Raw genomic sequence first — 19049 nt, forward strand, 5'->3', positions numbered from 1 at the left:
TGCATTTTCCAGAACTGAACGTCCGCCCGTAATAGAACAGTCGCAGACAATAATAGGACATGTTCTATTTTGTTGTGGGGCCGTGGAACAGACATACGGATACAGACAGCACACGGTGTGCTATCCGCATCCTTTAAGGCCCCATCAAAGAGAATAGATCCACATGCGACCTGCAAAAAATGCCGATTAGATGAGAACTAAAATAACGATTGTGTGCGCGAGCCCTTACCCTGTTGCAGCATATCGGAATAGTCATGTAAGGCGCAAACAAGTCCCTCCTGCCCAAAACAACTAACGAAAGTGAGAGCGAAAAACAAAGAAATGTGTTAAATATAAACAAAATGTAATGCAAAAGACCACAATAAAAAGGCAAACGCCACCGAGTTGGGCATACGCCATGATAAGTGACCCCTCACTCCCCCACACCGACCCCCACTTTGTATTACACAGAAAACACCACACTATATATATAAATAGCCAAGAATCAAAGAGAAAAAAACAATAACAAAGCAAATCAGTCGTGAAGTAAAATCATAATGAAGATCGCCCCGTGCTGTGGCTTCCTCGGGGTACCGCACAGTACTATTCCGTACAGCTGTATGTGATAGGAAATCATTGATGGACTATCCTGTCAATCACAGTCTTAGTAATGCAGAAATGGGTCACAAATTTAACGGCCCAGAACCAAATCTGATCAACTTTACTTCAGGGACCTCGCAGGCCACTGTCACAGAGCCGTTCGTCGGTGGACGTTGGGCTCACGTGTCATGCGGTGTGATTAGGAAATACTCGGAGCTGGAAGCACAGCAGAGGCTTCACACACCCTGCGCACATTAACCGAGAGAAAGAGGCGTAATACGCTGCAAAAATGGCTCAGAAAATGCTGTGCGGCTGTGGTCACATCATGATTGTGTACATTAACATGTACGTGTTTTTTTATTATAATAATGTGAAGGTGGCGGATGCCGCCGGTGTAAAATTATCCACTGTGCACAGGATAAGAGAGATGTACGGAGCGCTGGTGCGCGTGCTCAACCTCTGCTCCATTGTTTGGGGGATTGGGTCCCACTTTCTCATGATCGGTGGGGGGTTCAGAATGGGTGGACCTACACGAACCAGAAGCTTATGCTGTGTATAGGGGATAACTTACAAACCCGTATACATGCTAAAGCTGGCCACAAGCTTGATGTGAACAGAGCCTTAGTATTGTTCTGCTATAGAGCCGCACAAGATCAGCGGTGGCGCACGTCTCGCATTATGATGCATCTCACTTGCTCTATTTTGGTGGCCCACATTACAGCACATTTTCTGGTGAATTTCGCTTGATTCTTGCTTCCATTGGAAGACGAGATCATGACTATTCAACCAGATGTCCCAGTTACACCCCCGACACCTCCATGTGGAGCAGCACTCTGCGTGCACTGGATCCGTAACCGGCAGACTTGGGGTACATTCACACAAGAGGGAATCACATCCCTCTGCCGCATACAAATTGCATAATTCATAGGGAGAAATCTGCAGCAAATCCACAAATGACTGTATGTATTTTGCGGTCTGCAAATTGCGGATCCGCAAAATACGGATACCGTCCATGTTGCATTTTCTGCAGACCCTTGGACTTCAGTGGGTATGTGGTCAAGTATAGGACATGTTGATGCAGAAAGCACACAGATCATCCCTGTGCATTTCGCATCCGTACGTGCGCTCTGCAAAAAGATAGACTATGTCGGCAACCCGAGGTCAATGTGTCCGCAGAAAATATGCAGACCGTACATGGACCACATATGTATTTTGCTGATCCGCGATTTGTGGACCGCTAAACGGACACAGTTGTATGCATGAGGCCTTACACATTAGATTTTCCCGCTGCTTTTTACTTTCTGTTTGAACATACCCTAAGGAGAGTAGCAGATTTGTTGCAGAAAATTTCTGTATAACTCTGATTTCTGTTGTACAAATTTCTTCCACAAATCTGCGGCGTGTGAACAGACTCTAACAGGCCACGTTCACACTAGCACACTTGGACGGTCCTGAAGACTGGGCTAATGTTCATCAGTGCAAGACCCGATTTCATACATTCCTGTTCATTCATTTGCTTGCTTTACGTAGACGGCTCCACTGTAAATAGCAGCCCCCCAATCCGATGGAATGGCCGACAAATCTACATCTGGCATCACGTTTTTGCTACAGGGGGCAATTTTTTCATGATGAGTAAATGGCATTGTCCCACCACAATAGCATTTATCCACAGCATATGGGATAAGTGTCTGATCGGTGGAAATCCAAATACTGGAGCCCCCACCAAGAACGAGGGCCCGTGTTCCCCCATGTGAATGGGGCGCTTAAGTGCCTGTGTGATGCTGCCCTAGTCAGTTTTATGGGACTCTCGGAGATAGGTGAGCGTTGTACTCGGCTATCTCCCCCAGCCCCATAGAGTTGAAAAGAGTGCACATGTGTGTCCTTTGCTCCATTCAAACATGGGATTACTGTTCTTGTGATCAGTGGGGACCCCATCATTTGAGTCCTCGCTATGGGAAGGGTCCTGATGAAGGGCTTGGGAGGACGGATCTGTGACGGTATCACTGTATCTTACAGCCTTGTAATTCCTTAGTTCCAATTAGTTGAAGAATCCCCCATTCGCCAAATAAGAAATCGCTGGTAGCGCTGAATAATTCCACATATGAGCCGAAGCTGGATACTGGAACAAGACTTTACTGGAAGACCTTCACATTCAAAAAAACACTTTCTTTTATCCCCTGCTCCCATGCAAGGGAGACTCCCACAACAAACATACATTAACCCATAACACAAAGGCTACAACCCACATAGCATCCTCCCCTCTGCCTGTGATATAATCATTGTACACCATGGTTAACATAATCATCACAGGCAGGAAAATATACAATGTCCTCTGTCCTGGAGACAACCGAGTTGTAATTCAATTATCTCTCAGGACAGAGGGCAATCGCCAATACACACAGAGAGACAATGGAACAGACCTCACTACTCAACTTATAAAATGTCCCACCCTTTACAATACACATAGACATTTAACATATCTCAACCTGGCACCAATTAGACCAGGGTTCAAAAGTTAGTGAAAGTCTTTTAAGCAGGGAGCGGAAATCATGCGAACCACCATAGAAGGGCATCCTTCACAGGATCCTCTACAGCTATTTCCCGTAAAACAACATGGTGGCTCTGCATTTTTGATGGACACATTGATCCCTCGTGGACGTCCTTGTGCAGCCATTATCTCAGCCTTTATGCGAATGACCCTTGACTCGGTCTGATCAATATTTTTTGTCTAGCGGCGTGTGTCTTTCTGAAGAGACCCATGTACGATATGCCGGAGGACGATAAGACAGATGCTAATCTACAGCTCCCACACAACGCTCCTTCCATTGTGCCCGCCGCTTGTGTCTTCGATTTAGCATCTGCCATTGAAATAGCAAAATGTCCTCCGAGACAGTAACGAAGAAATCATCTCATTTCACTGGTTAAAAACTAGAGTCGGGCAGCCAGAGCTCTGACTCCGACTCCGCATTTTATCCCTCGCCGACTCCTTCATAAATGGCCAATAATTTAGTAATAAGTTTCCTGTAGTAAAATGGTGACATCCGGCTTTTTCTTACCTTCGTGTAAGTAATCAGGAACTTAAACCATATTTATTGGAATATAATTTCTGGAGGTAAATATGGAATGCACAATGCTTTATTAACTGGAAAACACTGTTCTGCACCTAATAATTCTAGGAAATCTAGGAACTTCTAGGACGGTCCTCAGAAAACATTAGGAAATCTAGGAACTTCTAGGTCCTCAGAAAACATTAGAAAATCTTGTCCTGGAAACACAAACAATTATCTGCAAGTCTAAATGGGAATAAAAAAATAACTGTAAGAAGTGGAGCTGCTATATTCAGTGGGAATTCACAGGAGCCTCAGCCTTCTCCATGGGAAGATTCATACTTACCTGTTATTTGCAGTTCTGGTCCTGCGCACTGGCTCTCGTGTGTCTATCTTCTGGTCCACGGCTTGTTTACTTCCTCTCCGACATGGGCATGATCATCTGATCCACTGCAGCCAATGACTGGTGTCTGCAGGAGACAAATGACCACTGAATCGAGTCATTGTCTGCAATGCAGCAGTTGATTATACCCATGACAGAGAGGACGTAAACAAGCCACGTACCAGAAGTTGGACACACAGGAGCCATGATGCAGGACCACAGCATCGGGTAGTAGAGAAGTAGGACTCTTTCCATAGCAGAGGCAGGCTGTGGGCACTTGAGAAAAGTTACTTATTCCTGGACATCCCCTTTAATGCTGTCTTCCTGTTCTGTCTAGCAGTTCTGAAATGACTGCAGGCATGACCAGTAGTGGACTTCTTCCTCTGGTCATTACTACTGAGCATGTGCAGCACAGTTTCAGGCATTTTAACAAAAGGCCTTTGAGCACCATGTAGATACCAAGTATAAGGGACAGCGAGAACACAGGAGAGGTGAGAACTGATTATCTATCATCACTAGAACACACTGCTTATCACTGTTTATAGTATAAGGAGAGGTGAGGACTGATTATCTATCATCACTAGAACACCCTGCTTATCACTGTTTATAATATAAGGACAGGAGAGGTGAGAACTGATTATCATCACTAGAACACAATACTTATTACTGTATATAGTATAAGGACAGGAGAGGTGAAGACTGATTATCTATCATCACTAGAACACACTGCTTATCACTGTATATAGTATAAGGACAGGTGAGAACACAGGAGAGGTGAGACTGATTATCAGCACTAGAACACCCTGCTTATCACTGTATATAGTATAAGGACAGAAGAAAACACAGGAGAGGTGAGGACTGATTGTCACCACGTGATCTTCGGAGCCATCGCATACGGTTGTCTTTCACCCCTAGTAGTGATATGAGGGACACCTGCCAGGACATCCTGCCGCCACATGAGTTCTTCTCATGGTTGAATAATGCTCTGCTGCACACAACAAGGGTTTCCCAGGAATGTCCCCTCCAGATTACAACACTTTCTATGGCTGTGCTGTCACCAGATTTATCCCCAATCCAGCATTTATAGGACCAGCTGGGACGTGGCTTCACCAACCTATGGGTGCACGATCTACAGGCCCAGCTGTATCATCTGTGGGCAAATTTGCTGCAGGATACCATAACCTGTATGCCTCAATATCCCACCATATCTCATCTTGTATCGAGGCTAGAGGCCGTATCTCATCTTGTATCGAGGCTAGAGGCCGTATCTCATCTTGTATCCAGGCTAGAGGCCGTATCTCATCTTGTATCCAGGCTAGAGGCCGTATCTCATCTTGTATCGAGGCTAGAGGCCGTATCTCATCTTGTATCGAGGCTAGAGGCCGTATCTCATCTTGTATCCAGGCTAGAGGCTGTATCTCATCTTGTATCAAGGCTAGAGGCCGTATATCATCTTGTATCGAGGCTAGAGGCCGTATCTCATCTTGTATCCAGGCTAGAGGCTGTATCTCATCTTGTATCAAGGCTAGAGGCTGTATCTCATCTTGTATCCAGGCTAGAGGCTGTATCTCATCTTGTATCCGGTCTAGAGGCCGTATCTCATCTTGTATCCATGTCCAACTGTATCTCATCTTGTATGCAGGCTAGAGGCCGTATCTCATCTTGTATCCATGTACAACTGTATTTCATCTTGTATCAAGGCTAGAGGCCATATCTAATTTTTTATCCAGACTAGAGGCCATATCTCATCTTGTATCCAGGCTGGAGGCTGTATCTCATCTTGTATCCAGGCTAGAGGCCGTATCTCATCTTGTATCCAGGCTAGAGGCCGTATCTCATCTTGTATCCAGGCTAGAGTCTGTATCTCATCTTGTATCCGGGCTAGAGGCTGTATCTCATCTTGCATCCAGGCTGGAGGCCGTACCTCATCTTGTATCCAGGCTGGAGGCCGTATCTCATCTTGTATCCAGGCTATAGGCCGTATCTCATCTTGTATCCAGGCTAGAGGCCGTATCTCATCTTGTATCCAGGCTAGAGGCCGTATCCCATCTTGTATCCAGGCTAGAGGCCGTATCTCATCTTGTATCCAGGCTAGAGGCCGTATCTCATCTTGTATCCAGGCTAGAGGCCGTATCCCATCTTGTATCCAGGCTAGAGGCCGTATCTCATCTTGTATCCAGGCTAGAGGCCGTATCTCATCTTGTATCCAGGCTAGAGGCCGTATCTCATCTTGCGTCCAGGCTAGAGGCTGTATCTCATCTTGCATCCAGTCTAGAGGCCGTATCTCATCTTGTATCCAGGCTAGAGGCCGTATCTAATCTTGTATCCAGGCTAGAGGCCGTATCCCATCTTGTATCCAGGCTAAAAGCCGTATCTCATCTTGTATCCAGGCTAGAGGCCGTATCTCATTTTGTATCCAGGCTAGAGGCCGTATCTAATCTTGTATCCAGGCTAGAGGCCGTATCTCATCTTGTATCCAGGCTAGAGGCCGTATCTCATCTTGTATCTAGACTAGAGGCTGTATCTCATTTTGTATCCAGGCTAGAGGCCGTATCTCATCTTGTATCCAGGCTAGAGGCCGTATCCCATCTTGTATCCAGGCTAGAGGCCGTATCTCATCTTGTATCCAGGCTAGAGGCCGTATCTCATCTTGTATCCAGGCTAGAGGCCGTATCTCATCTTGTATCCAGGCTAGAGGCCGTATCCCATCTTGTATCCAGGCTAGAGGGGGGATTTTTTTGTCAATGAGTGTAATATAGTGTATGGTGACCTATCACACGAGACCTCACCTTTCTTCTTCTTATTTCAGGAGTGGCGATCAGCACCTATGCCAAATACTGTTACAGGAAACTTCAGAAAGCAGCTCTGATGGGAGCGAAAAAGGTACCTGCCCCTCCCCCACCCCCAGTATCTTCTGCTCTCACATGAATGTCTCTATATAATGTGTCTCCATCACTGTCGTATACAGTCTCACATTTGCTGCACCGTCAGTTCAGGTCGGGAGGATATTTCTAATTAACTGACAATTAATTAACATTGTTAATCAGTCAGTAAAGTGTCCGCATCTGTGTTATCACTGTGCTATCTGTGGTGTTACATAGGACTGCAGGTGACATCTACTACATTATCTGTACTCAGAGTTATCACTGTGTTATCTGTGGTGTTACATAGGACTGCAGGTGACATCTACTACATTATCTGTACTCAGAGTTATCACTGTGTCATCTGTGGTGTTACATAGGACTGCAGGTGACATCTTCTACATTATCTGTATTTAGAAAATTTTACTGTGTTATCTGTGGTGTTACATAGGACTGCAGGTGACATCTACTACATTATCTGTACAGAGAGTTATCAATGTGTTATCTGTTGTCTTACATAGGACTGCAGGTGACATATACTACATTGTCTGTACTCAGTTATCTCTGGTGTTACATAGGACTGCAGGTGACATCTACAACATTATCTGTACTCAGAGCATTATCACTGTGTTATCTGTGGCGTTACATAGGACTGCAGGTGACATCTACTACATTATCTGTACTCAGAGTTATCACTGTGTTATCTGTGGTGTTACATAGGACTGCAGGTGACATCTACTACATTATCTGTACTCAGAGTTATCACTGTGTTATCTGTGGTGTTACATAGGACTGCAGGTGACATCTACTACATTATCTGTACTCAGAGTTATTACTGTGCTGTCTGTGGTGTTACATAGGACTGCAGGTGACATCTACTACATTATCTGTACTAGGAGAGTTATCACTGTGTCATCTGTGGTGTTACATAGGACTGCAGGTGACATCTACTACATTATCTGTATTCAGAAAATTTTACTGTGTTATCTGTGGTGTTACATAGGACTGCAAGTGACATCTACTACATTATCTGTACAGAGAGTTATCAATGTGTTATCTGTTGTCTTACATAGGACTGCAGGTGACATATACTACATTGTCTGTACTCAGTTATCTCTGGTGTTACATAGGACTGCAGGTGACATCTACAACATTATCTGTACTCAGAGCATTATCACTGTGTTATCTGTGGCGTTACATAGGACTGCAGGTGACATCTACTACATTATCTGTACTCAGAGTTATCACTGTATTATCTGTGGTGTTACATAGGACTGCAGGTGACATCTACTACATAATCTGTACTCAGTTATCACTGTGTTATCTGTGGTGTTACATGGGACTGCAGGTGACATCTACTACATTATCTGTACTCAGAGAGCTAGCACTGTGTTATCTGTGGTGTTACATAGGACTGCAGGTAACATCTACTACATTATCTGTACTCAGTTATCACTGTGTTATCTGTGGTGTTACATGGGACTGCACAGTGTATCAGTGGGATGTTCACCCCTCCTTGTAGTTCTCTGTTTCCACCGGTGACAGAGTTCACTGACGTGTAGATGGCTGTCGTTGAGCGGTGTTAATTCTCAATGTGCAGTGAGGAGCCAGTGTTGCCATGGTAACCCGCAGCACTGCACCTTCCTCTCTCTTTCCTGTAGCACACCTCAGAGTAATAGCGCGGCATCATTATATCCCTGGCGGGTCCTCGGCATTAGCGCTCAGACGTCTGGCTCCTGGATTAGTCTGCACTCGCTGGGGGGCTGTTGTCCGCAGGGACCTCTGCAGCCTTTTAGAGAGCCCCTTTTGCTGTGTGTCTGCAGTGATGTATGGCGCCATCATCTCCAGCGCTGCATGTGCTTTTATCTTATGATGGAGAACGTTCTTCTGATCCTGCCCAGCAACAGCCTATGTCACAGCAGAAAACCCGAGGCCAAGCAAACTGGTAGGAGGAGTGGAAGCCAAATCCTCCTGTCCCCTGCAGTAGGCTCGGGGGTCCTGGTACCTCACAGGTCCACGCTGCATCCAGATCAGTAATAGTTCAGCCATAACCTTAAAACCACCTGTCTGATACTGTGTAGCTCCAGCCCTTGGACCCCTGAAGGACTCCACAAGACCTCTGAGGTGTTCTGTGGTATCTGTATCCGGTAAATCAGGTATCGGCAACCTCCGGCACGCCAGGTGTTCTGAAGCTACACTTCCCAGAATGCTCCATACACTTTTATAGGAGTTATAAGAACTGCTGAGCATGTTTGCATACTGGGAGTTGTAGTTTCACAGCAGCTGGAGTGCCGAAGGTTGCTGATCGCTGCTCTAAATCCTGTAACATGCTTGGTGACCTCCATGTTTTGGATTGAGATTTGGGTAGGTCCCCAGGTAGGTGACGCACATACACCTGCCGCCCACATGATGTAACATGATTCATCAGACCAAGCCATCTCTTTCCCATAGTGCACCTGGTGCCATCTCTTCCCCAGGTAAGTCACGCACATACACCTGCCGTCCACACCATGTGTCATGATTCCTCAGACCAGGCCACCTTATTCCTTTCCTCCATGGTAGAGTGCTGATGCTCATGGGCCTATTGTAGGCACTTTCAGTGGTGGACAGCATGGACACTCCGCTGGTCTGCAGGTACACCGCCCCATACACAGCAAGCAGTGATACCCTGTGTCCTGATGCCTTTCTGTCGTGGCCAGAAGGAACTTTTTCAGCAATTTGTGCTACAGTATCTTTTCTGTGGAACAAGCCTTGGGTGACATGACCCTTTTTTCTGATTCACTGGTTGTCCTTGTTTGGACGGGGAGCAGTCCAGCCATTTCAGAGATGCTCTTACCCAGTGGTCCAGCCTTCACAGCTTTACCTTTGTCGCTCAGATCCTTATTCTAGCCTATTTTTTCTACTTATATCATTCACTTCACCTGTCAGTGGCTTCAGTGTTTTTGCTGATCAGTGTGTATTAGTCCTGCAGTGTTATAAGCCAATGTTTCAGACCATTAAAGGGGTTTTCTAGCTTTTTACACTTTTTTGTAAATGTGAAGTACAGCGAGCTATACCTTTTATGAAAACCATACTCACCTGCTTCCCGCCACTCTGTTTCGGCTCCCTGTTCTCCCTCTGCAGACTTTCCTGTAAACTTTCCGATGCACAGGGTCAATTACACTTCTGCAGCCGATGACCCGCGTGAACTGTGATGTGGAGCAGAACTGTCTGTACTAATAGGGTGGGCTCTGTGCGTGATGTGGAGCAGAACCGTCTGTACTACTAGGGTGGGCACTGTGCGTGATGTGGAGCAGAACCGTCTGTACTACTAGGGTGGGCTCTGTGCATGATGTGGAGCAGAACCGACTGTACTAATAGGGTGGGCTCTGTGCATGATGTGGAGCAGAACCGTCTGTACTAATAGGGTGGGCTGTGTGCGTGATGTGGAGCAGAACCGTCTGTACTAATAGGGTGGGCTCTGTGCATGATGTGGAGCAGAACCGTCTGTACTAATAGGGTGGGCTCTGTGCATGATGTGAAGCAGAACCTACTGTACTAATAGGGTGGGCTCTGTGCATGATGTGGAGCAGAACCGTCTGTACTAATAGGGTGGGCTGTGTGCGTGATGTGGAGCAGAACCGTCTGTACTAATAGGGTGGGCTCTGTGCATGATGTGGAGCAGAACCGTCTGTACTACTAGGGTGGGCTCTGTGCATGATGTGGAGCAGAACCGTCTGTACTAATAGGGTGGGCTCTGTGCATAATGTGGAGCAGAACCGACTGTACTAATAGGGTGGGCTCTGTGCATGATGTGGAGCAGAACCGTCTGTACTACTAGGGTGGGCTCTGTGCATGATGTGGAGCAGAACCGTCTGTACTACTAGGGTGGGCTCTGTGCATGATGTGGAGCAGAACCGTCTGTACTACTAGGGTGGGCTCTGTGCATGATGTGGAGCAGAACCGTCTGTACTAATAGGGTGGGCTCTGTGCATAATGTGGAGCAGAACCGACTGTACTAATAGGGTGGGCTCTGTGCATGATGTGGAGCAGAACCGTCTGTACTAATAGGGTGGGCTGTGTGCGTGATGTGGAGCAGAACCGTCTGTACTAATAGGGTGGGCTCTGTGCATGATGTGGAGCAGAACCGTCTGTACTACTAGGGTGGGCTCTGTGCATGATGTGGAGCAGAACCGTCTGTACTAATAGGGTGGGCTCTGTGCATGATGTGGAGCAGAACCGTCTGTACTAATAGGGTGGGCTCTGTGCATGATGTGGAGCAGAACCGTCTGTACTAATAGGGTGGGCTCTGTGCATGATGTGGAGCAGAACCGTCTGTACTAATAGGGTGGGCTCTGTGCATGATGTGGAGCAGAACTGTCTTCTAATAGGGTGGGCTCTGTGCATGATGTGGAGCAGAACCGTCTGTACTACTAGGGTGGGCTCTGTGCATGATGTAGAGCAGAACCGTCTGTACTAATAGGGTGGGCTCTGTGCATGATGTGGAGCAGAACTGTCTTCTAATAGGGTGGGCTCTGTGCATGATGTGGAGCAGAACCGTCTGTACTAATAGGGTGGGCTCTGTACATGATGTGGAGCAGAACCATCTGTACTAATAGGGTGGGCTCTGTGCATGATGTGGAGCAGAACCGTCTGTACTAATAGGGTGGGCTCTGTGCATGATGTGGAGCAGAACTGTCTTCTAATAGGGTGGGCTCTGTGCATGATGTGGAGCAGAACCGTCTGTACTAATAGGGTGGGCTCTGTGCATGATGTGGAGCAGAACCGTCTGTACTAATAGGGTGGGCTCTGTGCATGATGTGGAGCAGAACCATCTGTACTAATAGGGTGGGCTCTGTGCATGATGTGGAGCAGAACCGTCTGTACTAATAGGATGGGCTGTATGCGTGATGTGGAGCAGAACCGTCTTCTAATAGGGTGGGCTCTGTGCATGATGTGGAGCAGAACCGTCTGTACTAATAGGGTGGGCTCTGTGCATGATGTGGAGCAGAACCGTCTTCTAATAGGGTGGGCTCTGTGCATGATGTGGAGCAGAACCGTCTGTACTAATAGGGTGGGCTCTGTGCGTGATGTGGAGCAGAACCGTCTGTACTAATACGGTGGGCTGTGTGCGTAATGTGGAGCAGAACCGTCTGTACTAATAGGGTGGGCTCTGTGCATGATGTGGAGCAGAACCGTCTGTACTAATAGGGTGGGCTCTGTGCGTGATGTGGAGCAGAACCGTCTGTACTAATATGGTGGGCTGTGTGCGTAATGTGGAGCAGAACCGCCTGTACAAATAGGGTGGGCTCTGTGCATGATGTGGAGCAGAACCGACTGTACTAATAGGGTTGGCTGTGTGCGTGATGTGGAGCAGAACCGTCTGTACTAATAGGGTGGGCTCTGTGCGTGATGTGGAGCAGAACCGTCTGTACTAATAGGGTGGGCTCTGTGCGTGATGTGGAGCAGAACCGTCTGTACTAATAGGGTGGGCTGTGTGTGTGATGTGGAGCAGGACCATCTGTACTAATAGGGTGGTCTCTGTGAGTGCTGTGTACCGGACTGTCTGTAGTACAAGGGTGGGCTCTGTGAGTGCTGTGTACAAGCCTGTTGTAGTAAGAGGGTGGTCTGTGTGAGTGCTGTGTACAGGACTGTCTGTAGTAAGAGGGTGGGCTCTGTTAGTGATGTGTACCGGACTGTCTGTAGTAAGAAGGTGGGCTCTGTGAGTGCTGTGTACAGGAGTGTCTGTAGTAAGAGGGTGGGCTCTGTGAGTAATGTTTACAGGACTGTCTGTAGTAAGAGGGTGGGCTGTGTGAGTGCTGTGTACAGGACTGTCTGTAGTAAGAGGGTGGGCTGTGTGAGTGATGTGTAATAGACTGTCTGTAGTAAGAGGGTGGGCTCTGTGAGTGATGTATACCGCACTGTCTGTAGTAAGAGGGTGGGCTCTGTGAGTGCTGTGTACAGGACTGTGCGTAGTAAGAGGGTGGGCTCTGAGTGCTGTGTATAAGTCTATTGTTGTAAGAGGGTGGGCTCTGTGAATGATGTGTACAGGACTGTCTGTAGTGATAGGGTGGGCTCTGTGAGTGTGTATTGGACTGTCTGTAGTAATAGGATGGGCTCTGTGAGTGCTGTGTACAGGACTGTCTGTAGTAATAGGATGGGCTCTGTGAGTGCTGTGTACAGGACTGTCGGTAGTAAGAGGGTGGAGTCTGTGAGTGCTGTGTACCGGACTGTCTGTAGTAAGAGAGTGGGCTCTATGAGTAAGGCCTCTTTCACACTTGCGTTGTCCGGATCCGGCGTGTACTCCACTTGCCGGAATTACACGCCGGATCCGGAAAAACGCAAGTGTACTGAAAGCATTTGAAGACGGATCCGTCTTCAAAATGCTTTCAGGGTTACTATGGCACCCAGGACGCTATTAAAGTCCTGGTTGCCATAGTAGGAGCGGGGGAGCGGTATACTTACCATCCGTGCGGCTCCCGGGGCGCTCCAGAGTGACGTCAGAGCGCCCCATGCGCATGGATGACGTGCATTCGATCACGTCATCCATGCGCCTGGGGCGCCCTGACGTCACTCTGGAGCCCCCCGGGAGCCGCACGGACGGTAAGTATGCTGCTCCCCCGCTCCCCGCTACACTTTACCTTGGCTGCCGGGACTTTAGCGTCCTGGCAGCCATGGTAACCACTCTAAAAAAGCTAAACGTCGTATCCGGCAATGCGCCGAAACGACGTTTAGCTTAAGGCCGGATCCGGATCAATGCCTTTCAATGGGCATTAAGTCCGGATCCGGTCTTGCGGCAAGTCTTCAGTTTTTTTTGGCCGGAGCAAAAAGCGCAGCATGCTGCGGTATTTTCTCCGGCCAAAAAACGTTCCGTTCCGGAACTGAAGACATCCTGATGCATCCTGAACGGATTTCACTCAATTCAGAATGCATTAGGATAAAACTGATCAGGATTCTTCCGGCATAGAGCCCCGACGACGGAACTCTATGCCGGAAGACAATAACGCAGGTGTGAAAGAGCCCTAATGTGTACAAGCCTGTTGTTGTAAGAGGGCCGGCTGTGTGAGTGCTGTGTACAGGACTGTCTGTAGTACGATGGTGGGCTGTGTGAGTGCTGTGTACAGGACTGTCTGTAGTAAGAGGGTGGTCTGTGTGAGTACTGTGTACAGGACTGTCTGTAGTAATAGGGTGGGCTGTGTGAGTGCTGTGTACAGGACTGTCTGTAGTAATAGGGTGGTCTGTGTGAGTGCTGTGTACATACAGGACTGTCTGTAGTAAGAGGGTGGGCTGTGTGAGTGCTATGTACAGGACTGTCTGTAGTAATAGGATGGGCTCTGTGAGTGCTGTGTACCGGACTGTCTGTAGTAATAGGATGGGCTCTGTGAGTGCTGTGTACAGGACTGTCTGTAGTAAGAGGGTGGTCTGTGTGAGTGCTGTGTACAGGACTGTCTGTAGTAATAGGGTGGTCTGTGTGAGTGCTGTGTACATACAGGACTGTCTGTAGTAAGAGGGTGGGCTGTGTGAGTGCTATGTACAGGACTGTCTGTAGTAATAGGGTGGGCTGTGTGAGTGCTGTGTACAGGACTGTCTGTAGTAATAGGGTGGGCTGTGTGAGTGCTGTGTACTGGACTGTCTGTAGTAAGAGGGTGGGCTGTGTGAGTGCTGTGTACAGGACTGTCTGTAGTAATAGGGTGGGCTGTGTGAGTGCTGTGTACAGGACTGTCTGTAGTAATAGGGTGGGCTCTGTGAGTGCTGTCTACAGGACTGTCTGTAGTACGAGGGTGGGCTCTGTGAGTGCTGTGTACCGGACTGTCTGTAGTAATAGGATGGGCTCTGTGAGTGCTGTGTACCGGACTGTCTGTAGTAATAGGGTGGGCTCTGTGAGTGCTGTGTACAGGACTGTCTGTAGTAATAGGATGGGCTCTGTGAGTGCTGTGTACCGGACTGTCTGTAGTAATAGGATGGGCTCTGTGAGTGCTGTGTACAGGACTGTCTGTAGTAAGAGGGTGGTCTGTGTGAGTGCTGTGTACTGGACTGTCTGTAGTAAAAGGGTGGGCTGTGTGAGTGCTGTGTACAGGACTGTCTGTAGTAATAGGGTGGGCTGTGTGAGTGCTGTGTACAGGACTGTCTGTAGTAATAGGGTGGGCTCTGTGAGTGCTGTGTACAGGACTGTCTGTAGTAATAGGATGGGCTCTGTGAGTGCTGTGTACAGGACTGTCTGTAGTAATAGGGTGGGCTCTGTGAGTGCTGTGTACAGGACTGTCTGTAGTAATAGGATGGGCTCTGTGAGTGCTGTGTACCGGACTGTCTGTAGTAATAGGATGGGCTCTGTGAGTGCTGTGTACCGGACTGTCTGTAGTAAGAGGGTGGTCTGTGTGAGTGCTGTGTACAGGACTGTCTGTAGTAATAGGGTGGTCTGTGTGAGTGCTGTGTACATACAGGACTGTCTGTAGTAAGAGGGTGGGCTGTGTGAGTGCTATGTACAGGACTGTCTGTAGTAATAGGGTGGGCTGTGTGAGTGCTGTGTACAGGACTGTCTGTAGTAATAGGGTGGGCTGTGTGAGTGCTGTGTACTGGACTGTCTGTAGTAAGAGGGTGGGCTGTGTGAGTGCTGTGTACAGGACTGTCTGTAGTAATAGGGTGGGCTGTGTGAGTGCTGTGTACAGGACTGTCTGTAGTAATAGGGTGGGCTCTGTGAGTGCTGTGTACAGGACTGTCTGTAGTAATAGGGTGGGCTCTGTGAGTGCTGTGTACAGGACTGTCTGTAGTACGAGGGTCGGCTCTGTGAGTGCTGTGTACCGGACTGTCTGTAGTAATAGGATGGGCTCTGTGAGTGCTGTGTACAGGACTGTCTGTAGTAATAGGGTGGGCTCTGTGAGTGCTGTGTACAGGACTGTCTGTAGTACGAGGGTCGGCTCTGTGAGTGCTGTGTACCGGACTGTCTGTAGTAATAGGGTGGGCTCTGTGAGTGCTGTGTACAGGACTGTCTGTAGTAATAGGGTGGGCTCTGTGAGTGCTGTGTACAGGACTGTCTGTAGTACGAGGGTGGGCTCTGTGAGTGCTGTGTACCGGACTGTCTGTAGTAATAGGATGGGCTCTGTGAGTGCTGTGTACCGGACTGTCTGTAGTAATAGGGTGGGCTCTGTGAGTGCTGTGTACAGGACTGTCTGTAGTAATAGGATGGGCTCTGTGAGTGCTGTGTACCGGACTGTCTGTAGTAATAGGATGGGCTCTGTGAGTGCTGTGTACAGGACTGTCTGTAGTAAGAGGGTGGTCTGTGTGAGTGCTGTGTACAGGACTGTCTGTAGTAATAGGGTGGGCTCTGTGAGTGCTGTGTACAGGACTGTCTGTAGTACGAGGGTGGGCTCTGTGAGTGCTGTGTACAGGACTGTCTGTAGTACGAGGGTGGTCTGTGTGAGTGCTGTGTACAGGACTGTCTGTAGTACGAGGGTGGGCTGTGTACAGGACTGTCTGTAGTACGAGGTTGGGCTCTGTGAGTGCTGTGTACAGGACTGTCTGTAGTACGAGGGTGGGCTGTGTACAGGACTGTGGGTATTGATCTCATGCAGATTACAGGATGTCTTCGCCACAGAGAGGTCACCTCCCGGGCAGAGGTCATGTCTCTGATCTTCTTACTAATGTCTTGTCTGGCTGCAGTGAAGGACCCTGGAAACAGTCAGCAGGGTGTTCATGTGTGTTGTAATGGAGCTGTCAGTCTGCGTGTGCAGTGCATGTGTCAATCCTCATCGTCACGTACAAAGTACTATATGTGTTCTTATTATATATACATGAGGAGGAACAACTTAACCCCTTGGTGACCACAAATACATCTGCAGCCTGGTATAAATGTTATACGTGTGTCCGGGGGCCAGCTGTCTTTATGTAAGGCTCCTGCCCTATAGGCAGTGATCGGCAAAGCTCTGATCCTGGTGGCTTAACCCCTTAGATGCTGCAGTCATTAGCAACCACAGCATCTAAGTGGCATGAGAAAGCTGGGACTATGAGGAAAGCTAGGTTATATCTATAGACAATGTGATAATGGCCATCTGCAGAGAAGGAGACTAAGGTAACTCTGCAGTAAGTAAATGAACCCCTCAGCGATATGGCGTACGCTAATGTGGAGGGAAAAGCCCTTTCCGCAGATGCTGATGATGTCATTGATCCTTGTCGTAGCACTCGCTGTAGATACGTCCTACTGTCTTATATCTAATCACTATTATTTCTCTTGTAGGGATTGAAGAAACCAAACATTGAGGAAATCCGGCATGCCCGTAACGCTGTGTTCAGCCCTTCCATGTTCGGAAGCTCCTTACAGGAGATCATGAATATGCAGAAAGAGAAATATCCAGAAAGGCAGCTGCCTTGGGTACAAACACGGCTCTCCGAGGAAGTCTTGGCACTAAATGGTGACCAGACTGAGGGCATTTTCAGGTACTTGCTGGCGATATAGTGTTAGATGTGTTCAGTGTCTGCAGACAGTGTAGGGTGTATAGGCTACAGCACCGCTGGTTATATCTACATCATTGTTTGCCCTTTCAGGGTACCTGGAGATATAGATGAAGTAAACGCCCTAAAGCTGCAGGTTGATCAGTGGAAGATTCCAACCGGCCTAGAAGACCCCCATGTTCCAGGTTAGGCACTGACTGGATTGAAATGCTTCTCGTCTATGGTTTTTTAGTTCTTTAATTATGTAGCCTTTATAATTTTCCCCTGAAAAATTCTGTACAATATTTCACCACCTTCATTTTTAATTTGAATTTTCCTCAAAATTGCAAAATACCACTCACACATTCACTCATATAACATTGTGGCCGCTGGAAACTGGACGTAGTCTTTTATTGATTATGAGGAAGAGATTGCAGTAGAAACGGGCACAAGCCAGGAATAGAGGTCAGTAGCAGCTGTTGTGGTCAGGGCTCATGATTTGCAAAAACCAAATTAAATATCACATCACAATTCAGTCTGTAAAAAAAAAATTCATGTCTCGGCTCTAATATTTTTAATGCAACAGAATAGACAAAAACGTTGAGAGAAAGGAGAGGAGAGAAGAGCTTTACAGGGAATGCCATCTGAGGCCTAAACCTGCAGCTCTACAATCAGGGATCGATTACTGAACTCTGAACATGTAGCTTCATAAGCAGTGAATGCCCACTGAACTCTGAATCTGCAGCTCTACAGGTGAAGCTTACTGAGCTCTAAATGTGCAGCTCCACGATCAGGTGATGCTCACTGAGCTCTGAACCTGCATTTCCACAAGCAAGGAAAGCTCACTTAGCGCTGAACCTGCAGCTCCACAATCATATGATGCTCACTGAGTTCTGAACTTCACAAGCAGGTGGTGCTCACCAAGCTTTGAATCTGCAGCTTCACAAGGAGGTAAAGTCCACTAAGCTGCACAAGCTGGGGATGTTGTCCCCTGAGCTCTGAACCTGCAGCTTGACAAGCAAACATGTCAGGAAGAAGGTCCAAAGGACAAAAACAACCTGAACCTCTGCAGCTGCTTCACTAAATATCACAAATAATCACTGAGGTCTGAAACTGTATCTCATTAAGCAGGGAATGCTCTCTGTATTCTGAACTAGCAGCTCCACAAGCAGGGGATGTCTGCTGAGTACTGATCCTGCAGCTCCACAAGTAGGGGACATCCACTGGGCTCTGAACCATCAGCTCCACAAGCAGGTGATGCTTACCGAGGTCTGTACCTGCAGCTCCACAAGCAGGGGATGTGTGCTGGGCTCTGAAACAGCAGCTCTACAAGTAGGTGATCTCCACTGAGCTCTGGACCTGCAGCTCCACAATCAGGTGATGCTCTCTGAGCTCTGACCCTGCAGCTCCTTCAGCAGATGATGCTCGCTGAGCTCTGAACCTGCAGCTCCTTCAGCAGATGATGCTCGCTGAGCTCTGAACCTGCAGATACTTCAGCAGATGATGCTCGCTGAGCTCTGAACCTGCAGCTCCTTCAGGAGATCATGCTTTCTGAGCTCTGAACCTGCACCTGCACATTCAGGTGATGCTCACTGGGCTCTAAACCTGCAGCTCGTTCAGCAGATGATCGCAGAGCTCTGAACCTGCAGCTCCACAATCAGGTGATGCTCACTGGGCTCTGAACTTGGAGTTTCACAAGCAGATGATGCTCGCTGAGCTCTGAACCTGCAGCTACTTCAGCAGATGATGCTCGCTGAGCTCTGAACCTGCAGCTCC

At 48.0% G+C, this 19049-nt stretch overlaps 1 protein-coding gene across 2 annotated transcripts in view; it reads left to right on the forward strand.

Moving 5' to 3' along the window:
* The window catches only part of ARHGAP39 (Rho GTPase activating protein 39), a 146478-nt gene that overhangs the window by 118346 nt on the left and 9083 nt on the right, over nucleotides 1-19049 (forward strand). For both annotated transcript variants that reach the window (XM_044294416.1, XM_044294417.1), the window contains 3 exons: nucleotides 6818-6891; nucleotides 17080-17279; nucleotides 17388-17479. In XM_044294416.1, the coding sequence (XP_044150351.1) occupies nucleotides 6818-6891; nucleotides 17080-17279; nucleotides 17388-17479 (366 nt within the window). The remainder of the gene's footprint in view (nucleotides 1-6817; nucleotides 6892-17079; nucleotides 17280-17387; nucleotides 17480-19049) is intronic.

The sequence above is a fragment of the Bufo gargarizans genome, chromosome 5, assembly GCF_014858855.1.
Source record: "Bufo gargarizans isolate SCDJY-AF-19 chromosome 5, ASM1485885v1, whole genome shotgun sequence".
Lineage (NCBI taxonomy): Eukaryota > Metazoa > Chordata > Amphibia > Anura > Bufonidae > Bufo > Bufo gargarizans.